Source organism: Erpetoichthys calabaricus, chromosome 4 (genome assembly GCF_900747795.2).
Source record: "Erpetoichthys calabaricus chromosome 4, fErpCal1.3, whole genome shotgun sequence".
NCBI lineage: Eukaryota > Metazoa > Chordata > Cladistia > Polypteriformes > Polypteridae > Erpetoichthys > Erpetoichthys calabaricus.
The window spans coordinates 317465206-317482201 of NC_041397.2; the positions used below are offsets into that span (position 1 = coordinate 317465206).

General features: G+C 41.1%; 1 protein-coding gene across 1 annotated transcript in view; it reads left to right on the forward strand.

The window, feature by feature from the left end:
• Positions 1–16996, forward strand: part of LOC114669704 (butyrophilin-like protein 10) — a 109622-nt gene that overhangs the window by 56943 nt on the left and 35683 nt on the right. The window contains exons 2-3 of the mRNA XM_028825892.2: positions 2659–2722; positions 13067–13399. Of these exons, the coding sequence (XP_028681725.1) occupies positions 2659–2722; positions 13067–13399 (397 nt within the window). The remainder of the gene's footprint in view (positions 1–2658; positions 2723–13066; positions 13400–16996) is intronic.

Genomic DNA, 16996 nt, shown 5'->3' on the forward strand with positions numbered 1-16996 from the left:
ACTATATAATAGATAGATAGATAGATAGATGTGAAAGGCACTATAAGATAGATAGATGTGAAAGGCACTATAAGATAGATAGATGTGAAAGGCACTATATAATAGATAGATAGATAGATGTGAAAGGCACTATATAATAGATAGATAGATAGATAGATAGATAGATAGATAGATAGATAGATAGATAGATATGAAAGGAACAGTTTTTTCATATCGGCACTGCAACCCCTGCACTTACACTGGCGCCATGGCTAAAAAAAAAAAAATCCCCTCCCCAGTCCTGCACTCTTATAGGAAACCCATGACTAAGTGTTTCTAATTTTAAAAAAAATCTCAAAATAAATTTCTCTTTAAATCGTCCTGACATGCATTTACATTTATTGTACCCAAATGTAATTTAGCCATGGTTACACAACAAGCAAAAATAGGGGAAATGTGAATGTCCGTACATTTTTAATTTCAAGAATTTTCTGGAAGAATTAGTGCCTAATGAATTTGGCACCATGTGTTTGTGTGAGTAGTGTGAAAGGCACTCTATAATAGATTGATTATGTGACCGAAACGTCAGCTGGTTGGAAGGATGAAAGGAGAGAACTTCTTTGGGACAGTATCCTCCCCAAGATGGTAGAGGGCAGCCTCCCTCAGTTGCTACTGAACTATGGGTCCCTGCAGGGCAAGGCTAACAGAATGTCAGGTTATATAGCGCCTTGATGTGTGGAGTACAAGTCACAGGAGGTTCTGCTCAAGCTTTATAACACACTGGTGAGGCCTCATCTGGAGTCCTGTGTGCAGTTTTGGTCTCCAGGCCACAAAAAGGACATAGCAGCACTAGAGAAGGTCCAGAGAAGAGCAACTAGGCTGATTCAGGACTACAGGGGATGAGTTATGAGAAAACCAGGACTCTTCCTAGAGCTGGCCGGCCATCTGAACTGAGCGATCGGGGGTGAAGGGCCTTAGTCAGGGAGGTGACCAAGAACCCGATGGTCACTCTGTCAGAGCTCCAGAGGTCCTCTATGGAGAGAGGAGAACCTTCCAGAAGGACAACCATCTCTGCAGCAATCCACCAATCAGGCCTGTATGGTAGAGTGGCCAGATGGAAGCCACTCCTTAGTAAAAGGCACATGGCAGCCCGCCTGGAGTTTGCCAAAAGGCACCTGAAGGACTATCAGGCCATGAGAAAGAAAATTCTCTGGTCTGATGAGACAAAGATTGAACTCTTTGGTGTGAATGCCAGGTGTCACGTCTGGAGGAAACCAGGCACCGCTCATCACCAGGACAATACCATCCCTACAGTGAAGAATGGTGGTGGCAACATCATGCTGTGGGGATGTTTTTCAGCAGCAGGAACTGGGAGACTAGTCAGGATAAAGGGAAAGATGACTGCAGCAATGTACAGAGACATCCTGGATGAAAACCTGCTCCAGAGCTCTCTTGACTTCAGACTGGGGTGACAGTTCATCTTTCAGCAGGACAACGACCCTAAGCACACAGCCAAGATATCAAAGGAGTGGCTTCAGGACAACTCTGTGAATGTCCTTGAGTGGCCCAGCCAGAGCCCAGACTTGAATCCAATTGAACATCTCTGGAGAGATCTTAAAATGGCTGTGCAGCGACGCTTCCCATCCAACCTGATGGAGCTTGAGAGGTGCTGCAAAGAGGAATGGGCGAAACTGGCCAAGGAGAGGTGTGCCAAGCTTGTGGCATCATATTCAACAAGACTTGAGGCTGGAATTGCTGCCAAAGGTGCATCGACAAAGTATTGAGCAAAGGCTGTGAATACTTATGGACATGGGATCTTTCAGTTTTTTTATTTTTAATAAATTTGCAAAAACCTCAAGTAAACTTTTTTCACGTTGTTATTATGGGGTGTTGTGTGTAGAATTCTGAGGAAAAAAATGAATTTAATCCATTTTGGAATAAGGCTGTAACATAACAAAATGTGGAGAAAGTGATGCGCTGTGTATACTTTCTGGATGCACTGTATAATAAAATATGTATCTATGATATATCATTAATTAAAAAAGAACAAATTGGTATTAGTGGGCTCCTTTCAAAAAAATGTTAGGGGGGTGCAATTAAAACTGTTATGAGAACTCGGGTCGCAAATACTTAAAGGTTGATAAACGCTGACTTGGGTGATCTCAATTCTGAGTGGAGTGATCAGTCCTCAAGGACTAAATTAGATAATATTGGGCTAAAAATATTATTAACACATTAGGAGCAAACCAGAACGGTTCTCAAAAAATAGGCCATGTTAAATACCAGAAACGAGGTGATCATTAAAAATTGAAACAGTCAGAAGCCAAAGTCAAAAAACAAAATGTACCAGAAGGTTAATAACAAAAGACCTAGAATGAACCTAAAAGCTCTTGTACGTAATCATGTAAGTGGTGTTCTTTGTGAGATGCTCCCGCTGTGACTTTTTGCCTTTCTTTTAGGTATGGGGTGTCCCCCACCTGTTTCAGCATCTAAACTAATCTCTCCTAGTTGTCTCACTGGACAGAAAGGTTGTTACTTGGGTTGATTCCTGGTTAATTTAGAAATCTGTGTTTCCAAGTACTTTCTAGGAGTTGTCGAGAAGTGTGAATGAATCAGTCTGCCTTGTTATTGAGCTCCACAGCCATGTTATCACTAAGTGTTTATTTTTGATTTTTACAGAAAATGACGCTTGCTTTGTCCACGTTGATTCTGTTTGCTGTCGTATTCATACCTCAGTGTGTAGGTAAGCTGTTTTCCTTTCCATGTCTACTGCTTAATAAAGGTGATAATTCATGTAATGCTCATTGTGTTGTTCTGCTATTCTGCCCTCTTTACTCCATTGTGCATTTTAATGAGCTCATTGGTGCTGTTGATGCTCAGGTTATAACAAATACATGCTGGCTGACCTCAGATCAGATGGTGTTGGTGGTCTGTAGTCCTCACATTTGGACTTACCCTGCTTTCTGATCCCTGTCTGTTTGGAAATGGCTCAATCCCCCCCACCCCAACCTGTTATTAATTGAGATCTGCTCTTCCTGAATGTAATCACCATTTTCTATCACCAGTTCTCCTCTCCAGCCATACCTACTACCTGTCCATCTTTTTTTACAGTTAATGGTTACTCATTTGCTTGTACTTTTGAGTTTCCAGGCTCCTCCCATGTCATGTGACTGATGTATTATCATATTGTTTTCCCTCAATATTGGGTGCTGCTTTGTGCACTTCCAGTATTTACTTTTTAAAGCATTGCATGATGGTGTTTATCATAAGAGGCGCTCCAAGAAATAATAATAAACAGATATTTGAGTGCAACATTTTATAGTTTGAAACACATACAATGCTCAGAGTCTCATAGCGCTAATCAAATGAAGAGTGAATGATTCTGCTTGGAAAGGACGTCCCGCGACCACCCTAATTAGGATTAAGGAGTCTTCATAATGAATTAACTGATGGGTGTTAGGATATAGCAGGTTGGATGATAACTGACTGACATATAAGATGCAACCTGCCATGTAGGGCAATGCTTCCCGAGTCCAGTCCTTTAGCCCACAGTGCCTGCTGTTTTTTGTTCAACTCAGCTTCCCAAACAGTTAGGCACATTCCCTCTGATTAGTCTCTTAGTTTAATTATAACATAACTACACACAGTAAGAGCGCCTGAGAAACGAGAGGAGACCATTCAGTCTGTTTTTCGCTCATTCATTAAGCTAATAGCTGAGCTGTCCTCATATCTCATCTCGATCCTTCTTAAAGGTTGCTAAGATTTCTGCTTCAACTCCATGACTTGGCAGTTTGTCCCCACAACTCTCAGCGTAAAGGAGAGCTTTCCAGCTTCAGACCTAAATGTACTTTCCCTTAACACTAGAATGCCTGAAGCCTATGAAATATTTCTAATGCTGGGCCACCTTAAATTCCCTAGCACCTCCTCATCAGCGTCTTTTATTTTGCTAATGTGTCAATCATCACTGGCAGCTATCCCATCCTCCACTGAGTCAGCTGAAGTCAGAGCCCACGTTCTGCACGGGTGTCTTTGTTGTCAGAGCGCAAATACCACATGATTGTCTGATAGCAGTCACAGGGCATCGTATCTTTGATTGCCGGTACAACAAATAGTTCTGAGCAGACGTCAACCACAGCACCAACTGTGGTCATCGCTGCTTTTGTGAAAAGAATTTAGATAAATGGAATCAACTCAGAGAGGGAGAGGCAAGTTTGTTACACCACATCTTTATTAGAACATCTTTATTATTAAAATAACAGCATCAGATCAGGGGGAGTGTGAACATGACTGACAGAACAAAACTAAATAAAAAAAACAATGCTAACTTTTACAAGTACTATAAATTTATACCAGCTGTTACAAACTCAAATCAAATGTCTGTTTTTATTATAAAGGGAGATTCACTCGAAAGAGGCTCCGAATATTCTGTTGTAACTCACGTTAGGATGAAGCAATCTGAACCAAAAAAATATGCTATATACCTTGATGTATGTGTAATCGATTGCATTACATGCAGTGCTAGAAGTGGTTTCCGTTTCCTGCCAGACGCATTTCGACGAGGTGCTCCGTGTTCCTGAACTTATCGGCAAGTGTCTCAGGAGACGAATAGCAGCAATTTCACATTGGATGTTTTCCTTCAAATCTTCCGCAGTGCGAGGCTTATTCCAATAGACTTTTACTTTGAGCAGACCCCAAAGGAAGAAGTCTGGTGGTGTCAGATCCGGCAACTGTGGTGGCCAAAGTCCCTTTGAAATTACCCTGTTGCTGAAGAAGGACTCAATTTCTGCTGTGCTCCTTGCCGATGTGTGACACATTGCTCCATCTTGCTGGAAGTAACCTTTCGTTAACTGACGATAATCCAGTTGATTCTGACATCGCTTAAATGTATTGGTGACCCAATAGGTTTGCAACATGAAGATGCGCTGCTCAATACTGTACACCACCATCCTGATGAGTCAAGTGACTGAGTGAAGGGGCACTGGAGGTATGCAGCCAGAAGTTGCAAATGGAGGTTAAACATCACCATGGCTGTCGGGTGGCTACCTCATCGCTCCAACGCAGGGGCATCCCGGCTTGGTCGAAGATCCATAGACTGTGGAGCACATTGCACATTGTTTCGTTCAGATTGCTTCATCCTAGAGAAAGTTTATTACAGAATATTCGGGGCCTCTTTCGAGTGAATCTCCCTGTAATATAGTAATAAGTATATAGCAGCTCACTACTCAAAATTTTAATTGTGGGGAGGACCCATGATCGAACCCGGCACCTCTTGATTACCAGACAGAAGTTCTTAATTTCCACTGGTGTCTGCATGTATGTGAGAAACCCTGGAAGTTGAAAGAATTCTGCTTCACAATTTTGAAGACCAGGATTAGGGCCCGATGCAGTCTCCTCTGCATAAGACTAAACAGGTCTACTTCTCAAAGCCTTTCACATGTCCGTAAGTCCCAAGTGCTCAAATTCTGATTTTCAGGAAATTCCAGTGTTCTTAATTTGCATATTGTGGAAACTGATATTTCACCCAACACACGTTTATTATACATAATTTATATTTACAAAGGTACCACACAACCCCAAAACTCCCCCAAAGTCCAGGCCTCAACAATGCCTTTTCCTTACTTCAGGCCACCTCCACTCCTCTCCTTCCGAGCTCCGTCTCTCTTCCTCCCGACTCAAGCCATCGAATGGAGGGAGGCGGCCCCTTTTATACACACCCGGACGTCCTCCAGGTGCCTCCCGATTAGCTTCCACCGGCACTCCCAAGTGTGGCGGAAGTACCGGCTGCGCACCCAGAAGCACTCCAGGTGTCCTTGGTCTTCTTCCCCCCCAGCACTTCCGGATGTGGCGTTGGGGTGCCCCCTGGTGGTGACCACAGGCCCCTATAAGGTTGAGCTTCTAAGCTCTGTTCCCTTGGTCCCAAAAGCCACCAGGGTGGTTGCCCCCTCGTGGTCTGGAGGAGGCGTTATCCTTCCTCAGGTCCTTTCCGGCGGGGTGCCACCCCCAGCCGCTTCCCACAATATATTGTCTGTTGTTACCCTTGTTTTTGGGGTTTTACTATGTCACATAATCATATTTTTTTAACAATTCTATGTTTAACCATACCAAATGGGTTATTCTAGGCATGCTAGCAAGGAGTATTTTATGATGGTGAGCAGGAAAAAAAGGCATACTCAAATGCCAGAATAGAAGTCTAAAACAAGAGATTGATCAACACCATGGACAAATTTAAAAACCACAGTGAAAATGTAAGAACAAGTCTAAGCCAGAAACAACTTATAAAAAAGAGTTGTGAAATTGTCAAAAGGAAGGTCCAAAAAGGGTTTTGTTATCTGCAATTTTGGATGAGAAAAGTGTTGTGAAAGACGACCTTTTAACCCAAGGCTTTGTGACTGAGAGGTTGCAACTTCTAGGGACATGCTACTGTATCCTAGCACAAAACAATGGTGTCTATAAATAACTAAAGTTTTGAAGAAAACAGAAAAAAAATATAACAATTGCAGTAAGTTTTATTTTAAACAATGGTTGCAAAAAACACATTCCTGACATAGAAACACCCTGAAAAAGTGTAAGAATACCTAATTTGTTCACATTAAATACAGAAGAATTTTCTGAAATATGGATTCCCAACACCATGATGCATATAATCCTTGTCTTGCAGTTTACTCCTCAAATATCCATCCCCATATCTATGTAAGAGTAGTGGGCGCCAGAGCTCCCTTGAACCCTCAGATACCACGCCAAACACCAGGTAAAAGTCCAAGACTTTTTATTTTTATAATAACAAAGTGCACAAAGCACCCTCCACTCCACACTACTCATAAAATCAATACTCAATCACAATAATCACAATCCTCCACTCCCAGACGCGTTGCCACCCTTCCTCCCAGCTCAGCTCACTCATCTGGGGTTTCCCACAATCCTTTATAATCCCTGTCCCAGAAGTGGTTCCAATCCTACAGTCCGTGATTCCTTATCACTTCCGGGTCAGATTAAAAAGTCCTTTTCTTCAACCCGGAAGCACGTTGTTCCTTCTGGTCATGTGATCATGACGTACTTCCGGGTTATAGGGCACGTATAAGTCCTTGAGCCTCCCTGTAGCGTCCTCTGGTGGGCCCTACGGTGTCCAGCAGGGTTGGGAATAAAAACTCCATTGTCCATAATTCCCTGCTGGTCTTCGGGGCACTCCCATGCTACAGGGAGGGCTCCATCTAGCGGCCGGGATGAACAGCCGGCCATCTCCCACACTAAGTATATGAGAAAGTCTAGGGGACACCAGTCCAGATTTATATCTCTTATTATACATTTAGAAAACATAAGTACTGCAGATTTAGAAATATTAATGTTTTTGTCCCAGTTCTCAACTCTCTTTTCTCATTTTCCTACTAATTGGACTTTTCACATAGAGTCCCTTAATTAATATATAACATAATTTATTCAAACAGGATACAGTTTAAGCAATGTTATCTCTGGGTGCTTCACACTAACATACAAGATATAAAACACACTAAAAGTAAATAAATAAAAAATAACCATTATAAATCCACCAAAGTACATTGAAAGTGATAGCTGTTAATTACATTGTTACTGTATCTTACTAAAGACAGTTAACAAGTGGAGTGGACCCTTGGCACAGATGATGAAAGTCTTCAGATTGCAAATTTTAAAACTGTAGCTAAATGTAGCAACGTTTGCATGTGCTAAGCGGAGGATGATTTAGTGTAGTTTCTTTTTAAGATTTTCATCATTATCATCATCATTATGATGTTCAATCTGTTTTTACACATTGTAACGGCTGACCCAATTGTCCGGATCGGCAACTGCACTGCCAAGATCCGAGGCTCGGCAACCTTACAGAACGTTAGACTAGATAAGCCTTACTTCTTCCAAATCACTTCCCCAGTTGACAATCAAAATAAGCAAAAAGGCAAAAAGTATGTAAAATAATAAAGTGAATATTAAAAAAAAGAAATAAAACAAACTCCTAACAATGTATATATATCTCACCCCCAACTCACTCCAACATAACACACACAACCCGAAAAGTGAATGGCAGAATGTTATAATAAAAGGTGCAACAATTAATATACAATGCAACCCCTTCCTTGTCCCTACACTGAACATGAAACAGAAACGACACACGGAGAACACGAAACACACATGAAAGTCCAAAAGATTAAACTGAAGTTGATTGATGGAAGTGACCTTGTCTGCTTGGAATTGTCTTACGGCAAATATTACACAGATGTAATGGTTGTTTGCTCCTTCCACAAATGACAAAAAACAGTCTCACCGTGATATCCTCTGCATAACGGAATGAACCAGAACCCCGGGGTTTGTATAGAGATGGCTGTAGTTGAATGTCTGGCGTTGGCACGCAGCAAGTGAGGAAAGGGTGCAAATTCTGTATCGGCTTTTTTGTGTTGATCTTTGCGTAAATGTCCAAGAGGTAACTGTTTCTCCTATTTCCTTTAGTCCTCTTGTTTATATGGAAATAACTTGGATGGAATTGATGGGTGGAAAGGAAAATGACATCGAGGGATAATGGCTTTACTTAGTTCTCGTTCCTGTTTCCAGAAAGAAAACATTTAAACAGACACAATAAACTATATAAACGGGACAACGCTACAAAAGACACGACTCGGCACAAAACACATTAAGATGTCCCCATTCACGTAGCACCGCTACAACATGATCTGGTTATTTAAGAGGTTATTTGCTAATAGTCTCATTATTGGCTTTGACACTGAAGGAGTTACAGCTTTTCACAAGGCCCAGCTTGTCTGCTGTGCTCATTGTTAATTGTCATTATTTGGAGACAAATAAAGCCCTGTTTGGACAGGGTTAGTTTTATACTGAGAGTCGCAGTAAAGACAGTACGTGAAGTGAGCCACTACATAAAAAAACTCTATTGTAAATCCCCCCCAGTAGATATTTTTAGAAGTTTGTTTGGAGCTGTTTAGGGTTTAAGGATTCTTAGTTCATAACATAATCAGAGAACCCCAAACTGAAGCCACACTCAGCCCCCTTTAGAGCCCTGAAGCCAACATTACAGCACACATGTGTTCTCCGTAGCCATTCACCGATAAGTTGGTGACCGAAAGTCACCACCTTATGTTGGAACCAGATACTCCACTAATCCTCCATGCTAAGTGCTACGTGTCCAAGAAGAGCTAGGTTGAAGAAAAATTATCTCTGAAAATCAACAGAGGCAGAGCAAAGGAGATTTACTTTGAGAGACCAGAGAAAGTTTATTAATGATGATACCCAGGAACATCAACCCCTGCTGGAGTGGGCTGAGATGGAGTATGGAAAGGTCCATGAGAAGGAAAATATGATGTAACAAAGGAACTTGGACAAAGAGCATTGAGGAGAGGGAGTTCAAAACAGGCAAGATAACAGAGAGTGACAATGGAGCAGTTCCAAAACATGTGGAGGAAGGTTCTAGGAACATTTAAGAAGCAGACGTGACAAAGCTGGGTTTTGGATAACTCCTAGTAATGGACACAATTAAATGGAAAATGCAAGCCAGAGTTATATTTTAAAGAATGGTGTTCCATGACAAGGCAATGGAAGATGGCAGATCACATTGTGACTCAGAATACAAGGGATAAGGGCTTGTAGGAGACATTGTGAAGTGTAGTAATTTAAGTGGCAACTGGTTTGTTATAAGATGAGAAAGAATGGGTGAAGGAAAAAAGCTGATTAGAAGAAAGAGGAGAGGAAAGCAACACACCACATGTCTTATCGACTAACCCAGTTGGAGACATAAGAAAAAAGATGAAGAGGGGATGTAAAACCTGGACTTTAATATCTTAGTCCTAGTCATCAGAGACATCCCCTGGAGTATTAATGCCTAATTAACGTGGAAAAGAAATGGGCTGTCCACCATTATGTAAAGCTTTATTTTGGAATAGGGGAGTTTTTGAATGCTAAAAGGAAATCGATTCTAGGAGCTTTTTTACTTTCCACCAGAACTTTCTCACATAAGGAATGGAAGAACCAAATTTAGCCAGAAGGGGCTTTATCTGTAAGTAGGTGGAGGAGTGAGTGAGTGTGTATTGGGCGAGGGGAAACAAGCCCTTCTTCAATGAAAAACTATGAAGGAGGATAGGCAGGAGCATCAAGCCAGTTCTAGACAGGCCAAAAGGTATAATGTTTCAGGTCAGGCTTACGATTTTCTGATCAGACAAAAGATAGGCTTGATTCTTGGTGTTGGCTTCTGGCTTGCTCAATGGTTCCTCAACTTGGTCACTTTAATTCATCTTCTTGCCATTCTCAGTGCAACGCATAACAGCTGTTTCAGCAGTTCCTTTTACAAGTCTGATCTTGAGGCAGATCTGTTCACCCAAAACTCCCACATATTAGCAAGTTCTATCAGTGTAATATATCAAGTCAAGTCAAGTCAAGTTGGGGAGCATACACTGGTACAGTGCGTTGCCACATTCACCACACGACGAAACAGCTCAGGATCCTGGTTGGCAACCCCCCATGTAGACATATGGTCCAGTCCCACTCTTCGGAAATGACCTTCTTTCTGCCACAGCCAGGATCCCCTTGGCCTGGTCCAGCTACTCTGATCTCCAACAATGAGGATCCTGTGAGCCGGATCACCCTCTGGGAATCGCACCACATGGCTGTAGTGCCATAACTGACGCTCTCTCACAATGCAGGTAATGTGTCTCGCAACCATATAGCAAGACAGGAAGCACCAGGACTCTAAAGACTTGGACCTTCGTCCTTTTGCATAGATATTGGAAGCGCCACACACTCCTTTCCAGTGACCTCATGACCCCCCATGCTCTCCCAATCCATCTGCTGACTTCACAGGAAGAGTCACCAGAGACATGAATGTCACTGCCAAGGTAATTGAACCTCTCGACGAGGTCGACACTCTCTCCACAGACAGACACACTGCTGATGGCCATGCTCAGGAGGTCATTAAAGGCCTGAATGTTGGTTTTTATCAGGACACTCGCAAGCCCAGACACTCAGACTCCTCACTCGATCATAGTCTCCATTGACTCTGTAAAAATCACAGCATCGGCGGCAAACTCAAGATCTTTGAATCTTTCTTCACCAACAGATGTCCCACAGCTGCTGGACCCCACAACCTTGCCCAACACTCAGTCCATACAAGCATTGAACAGAGTAGAAGCAGAACACACCCCTGACAAAAACCAGAATCAACTGGGAAAAATGCAGAGGTCCTGCCTCCACTCTGCACAGCACTCACAGTACCAGTGTACAAGCTGGTCATGATTTCCAGCGACTTGGATGTCAGGATGGTCCCACAGGGCAGTTTGATTAAGTGAGTCGAACGCTTTACGAAAATCAACAAAGGCTGCAAAGAAACTAAATACTTCATGCATTTAATAATTATTTAATAATCCATAATTATTTTTTTCATTTTCTACATTTATTCTTTAGCATTTTTATATTCATGTTCTACTCGTATTTAGTTTATTGCACTCTGTGTTTGCAATTTATCATTTCAAATTTCATTCTTTGTTATAAATTTACTTGTTAAATAATCTTGTGAAGTGACCTTAGGTGTGAGTAAATATGCTGTGTAAATAAAGCTTCTTTACTATTAGTGTTAATATGGTAGACACAAACTAGTGAGTCTAACAACGGAAGGCACTTGCACCATAATGAATGTCAAAAAGAGAAATGGAGGGTTTCTGCTGTTTATTCAGTTGTAGCATAGAGAGCACGTGGAAAATGATGCTGTAACAAAATTCTTGTGAATCTGGACCTACTTAACTGGACTGTTAATGGATGAAGGAGATGCCCAATTTGTTGTCCGGTGTTGAGGCCCTGGAACACATCATAAACACTGCAATGTCACAGCTCCCGAACACGCAGCATGCACTCAACTACAACTGCACTGTACATGGAAGTTGCTCCAGTGTTATGGCCCTGGAACACACCACACATTTCACGCTATGCACTATGATATTTAACAGCTCTTCAGTCAGGCGATGACCCAGCACAAGTCCCACCTCCCTTTTTATGGCTCTGACGGGGAGAGATGACCCCTGTAACTTTTTGCATCTTGAGTCTGCCCCTCGCTGGCTGTGTGACTATGATTGGTTCTTTGCGGTCTGCAATTTGCTTGCCTCATTTGATATATTCAATAGTGCTCTGATGTAGCAGGTACACCGATTCTTCCGGGATTGTTTTATAGTCCAACTGGTGACTAGTCCCATAAACTTGATCTTTCTGTCAAGTCATTATACTATTATTACTATTCATCAACAGGGAAAATGGGACAAACAAAGCAACGAAAATTACTAAAGGACATTATAAAAGAAACAGGCCCAAAGAAATTAAGAATAGATAACCCGCCAAAACAAAACTGATATCTTTAATTAAATACATCTTAAATAATCAAATAAAAAAATACCTGTAAACCTAAAGGATGAAATAAGAATCATCATTACAGGATGAAGCAAATCCATAACCACAAATTCAGAACTATAACAATAAAGAACTTCACTGATTAGACAGGCCAACTTGAGGGGGACAACAGAGAGAAGATGGAATGGCACAGTGAAGAACTGAGGCCTAGGCAGGTCCTTCTACTGCATCTTGCTCAAGTGACTGCATTCCTAATTGCTGCAGCACCTGTGGGAATTGGCCAAGAAGAGGCTCATACCCTTATTAAATAAGCTATTCAAAAAGAAACAAACCACAGAGAAACAGTTAAAGGTAAATGGAAAATCAATAAAGGAGAAAAAGATGTGGTCAGGGAACCATGAGATGTGCATAGTGGAGTCCGTGAAAAGCATTACTTCTCCATACATTGATGATCAAATCTGCAAACAAAAATATTGAATCATTATCATTTAGCTTATGGTTCCTTATCATTGCTTTCTTTCACAAGCTGATCATGCTTCTCACTCAGAATCACAGGGAGAAGTCGGTAAGTGATGGTTGAGTCAACAACTTTATGGTTTGCACTCCAGTGTTTTAGTGACTGTGATACAATAATCTTGGAGATATTCAAAAGAATTTTCTTTTCTTTCCTCACAGTAGCTGGTAAAGCTTGGATTCTGACTGAGTCTCTCACTTCTTGATTTTTCAGGTGAAGGTTCCATTATAGGGATCATTGGAGAAGCAGCCATACTGCCCTGTGAACTTAATTTTATGACTCCAGTGTCCATCGAAGACATTAATTTTGAATGGCGAGCTGAAGGTGATATAGTGGATGCATTTGTTAAAGGACAACATGAACTGACAAATCAGGAGAAACAATACAGGAACAGAACAGAGCTCTTCATTACGGAATTGGCTCCAAGGAATTTGTCTTTGAAAGTATCTCACATTTCTCCAAATGATAGAAAAGTCTACGAATGTTGGTTCTTCATAGACGAGGACCGTAATGGGTATCTGGACAAGTGGCTTCTTAAAGTGGCAGGTAAGAAAAAAACACAAAAAAAATGTTCTGACATTTGTAGTTCTGTGAATCTTTACGCTACGTTACTATTCTAGTCCACTGAGTTTTTAATATTATCATTAAAATGCAGAGCAGTCAGTAAGCAATCGGCCACTGAAACTACAGGTTGATATCAGAGCTGCTTATTCAAATATTCAAATATGTTGTACAGCTCATGTGTAAAATGACCATTGGGTTTGATATTTCCATACCCCTAATGGTCCGGTGAAGAACTCTGAAAAACTAGATTGACTCATTTCACTTGTGGCAGCTTTTAAAATTACTTGTACACTCACTGGCTGTGTACTGTATTACTCAAAATGAAACTTGCATTACTACTTTTTATGAAACAGCACCATGTCGTCTGATGCTTACTTTATGGACTTTACTGTTCATCTTTGTATTGCTCAATCTGTTTAACATTTGTATGAAATATTTACAATTTGAATCTGTATTTATTTATGTGCTTGCTGTTGTGTTTCAGCCAGGTTGAGTTTCCATTTCATGTTTTAGGTCTGTTTTGTTCATTTTTATTCTTTATATATGTGGATGTCATCACTTTACTTGATTATTTGTGTTTTTCATTGTGTCTATCTATTTAAGCTATTTGGGTCATGTTCTGTATGTTTTGTGGATGGTCCTCCAGTCACCACCCTGTAAATCCGCAGGGTCTCCCACAGTTCTTAGAGGTTCATTTCAAATGTGCTAAGGAGTTGGTGAGTGTTACTGTGATTTTGCTGTTACTTTTCTGCTCTGTCTTTTGACTACCCTTAGATATCTGTAATGGGACCTTGTTTCCAATGATGCGACCTATTCCATTTTGGTCTTTGTGCTCCGCAGAGCTTCATATTGTTTGGAAGACTTTTTGTGAGGAATAAATCTTGGTCTTTTTATGTAGTTTCTGTGTGCATATTTATCTAGCTGGGGTTTGGTGGCATTTCCCCCTTTAGTGCAACTTTTTGGAACTACATGCCCTGGGACTCCTCTTTCATAACACTTACTTGACAATTCACTTTACAGCCAGTCCAGATTGGTGACTAGTTCCTTAAAAAAAGTGCTATATAAATGTAAAGAATTATTATTATTATTATTAAGTTCAATGTCCTTGGTGGACATAGCCATATCTCTCTCTATATAAAATCCAACATCTGTCTGTTTGTCTGTCCGCTTTTCACAAGAGAACTACTTAATGGATTTAGATCGGGTTTGTTTCTATAATTTGCTTGAACATTCTGGTTGATTTTGCAACTTCTCTCATCGCGCTAAGAATCAGAGTTTGCTTGCAGGAGTGATATATTCTCGCTAATCCGAGACAGAGGCTGCTGGCCAAGGGGAGGGGGAAGTGTGACATCAGGAGTGGGGAGCCGAATGGGGCCCTCCTCACTCACGCGCCAGCTTCTGTTCGAATCAGGGTACCTCTCGTGATGTGTTGGAGCATACCTTGCATCTACTTAGCTTGCTTATTGATTTTTAAAGTTTATCCCATTTCACTACTACGCAGGCGGAGCCACGGGGGACAGCTAGTCCTAATCAGAGGTGGGTAGAGTAGCCAAAAATTTTACTCAAGTTAGAGTAGTAGAAGTAAAAAGTAGTCATCCAAAAAATGACTCAAGTAAGAATAAAAAAAGTATTTGGTGAAAAGACTACTCAAGTACTGAGTAACTGTTTGATCATAATAAATGATTTATTTTTTTAGAAATGTAATAAGACAGACAAAAATATAAAATAATGTGCAAATTCTGCTATTTCCAAATAATAAAATAAAAAATGAGTAAAAATAAATCACATCTTTACAAAATAAAGATGCACAAATAACACAAAGTTTTTAAATCTCAGTTTTTCACAACAAAGCTTTTGAAGCCGATACCTACAGTGGGTAACATATATGTCTGAACAGTGCAAAGTACTTACAGTGACGAGATATCCTGTACACTGACAGTAGAATACTGCATAGTCACTTGCCCTCCAAATAGCACAGCTGATAGAAAGTAACATTACAACTCTTTACCTCGACTGTCTATGTCTGTGCATGTTTGGTTAAAATGTGTTTGTTCTTCACTCAGTGAAGTGATGGTTAAGCTTCAGCAGGAGTTGGCTCTCATTTTTCATATATTATTTCTTTCCCTGTCCACTGTCTATGAGGAGTTTGTGCCGCTATGCCGCCACAGTTTGTGTGTGGTCATGTGACTGCATGTCTACGTCTGATTTGTGAAACGGAGCCATGTGATTATTGTTGCTACGTCTGATTGGTGAAACGGAGTCTTGTGATTATTGTTGCTACATCTGATTGGTGAAATAGAGTCTTGTGATTATTGTTGCTACGTCTGATTGGTGAAACTGTCATGCAGTAGATCCACTGGCGGCTTCTCTCTGGCAAAAATATAGCGTATCTAATGGAAAAAAGTAACGATTTGACTGTTGCCCGATGTAGCGGAGTAAGAGTAGCGTTTCTTCTTCACAAATGTACTCAAGTAAAAGTAAAAAGTATGGTGCAGTAAAACTGTAGCAGTGCTACTTTATAAGAACTGCATCTCCCAGCAGTCCTTGTAGGGGCTGCTTGGGTCAAAGGTGGTCAAAGGAGGTTTAAAAGAGGGCAGAGGGCAAAAGGAAAAAAGTTTTGTTTTGTTTGGTGCGTTGTGTGTTGCGTTCATCTGTCGTGCTGCCTGCTGTTATTGGAACTTTAATTAATCATTGTGTCCTGGACTGTATTCTTTTGTTGGGGTCTGGATCGTCTGTCCACCTGTGCACTGAGGACTGTGTTGGATTCATTGGTTTTCTGGAAGAGAGGAGCGCTCCTGAACCATCCATCTGATTTCATCCTTTCTGTAACTACCGGTAGGACTGTGTTTTCCCTTCACCCTTTCAACCTACAGATCGCTGAGCTTAATTTTGTCACTTCCCATTTTTCATCCGGATTGGTTTTCATGGACTTTGCTGTGTGGTGTTTGTGTGTGTATATAGTAATCCCTCACTTATCGCGGGAGATAACTGAATTTTCGCGAAGTAGGGACACCATATTTATTTAATTATTTAACGTGTATTTGGATGTTTTTAAACCCTCCCTGTATTGTTTACAACCCACCCTTTACTCTATTAATAACAGGGACAACTGCTAAGCAATATAAAATCGGTAGATAAGTTTACACTTACTGTATAGCGAAGTACACGTAGCAGCTTGTAGGCGGTCATGACGTCGTCGACCTTGTTGCAAAGATTCCTAAAGCAGACTCCATCCAGACTACTGCCTTGTCACTTCCACTTGCAACTGGTTTTGCGCCCTTGTTAAAAGAAAAAGTAGCCGTAGATCTTATATGCTTTTCCTCCTTTTTAAATAAAAAGAATCGTTGACTCATTTATGCTGTAATGGTGTCCTGCAGCGGTGTAGCGGTTTCCTTCCTTCAACATATCCAAAACTTTTACCTTTTCTGCAATCATTTGCATCTTCTGTTGGTGCTTGGACACGGCCCCTGTAGGAGTAGCACGTTAATGCTGAATGAGTGAGATGAGACTTCCTGGTTAATGCAGCACTCCGTCACCGAGCCAATCAGCAGCACACAGGAACTTAACTGCGTGCTCTGA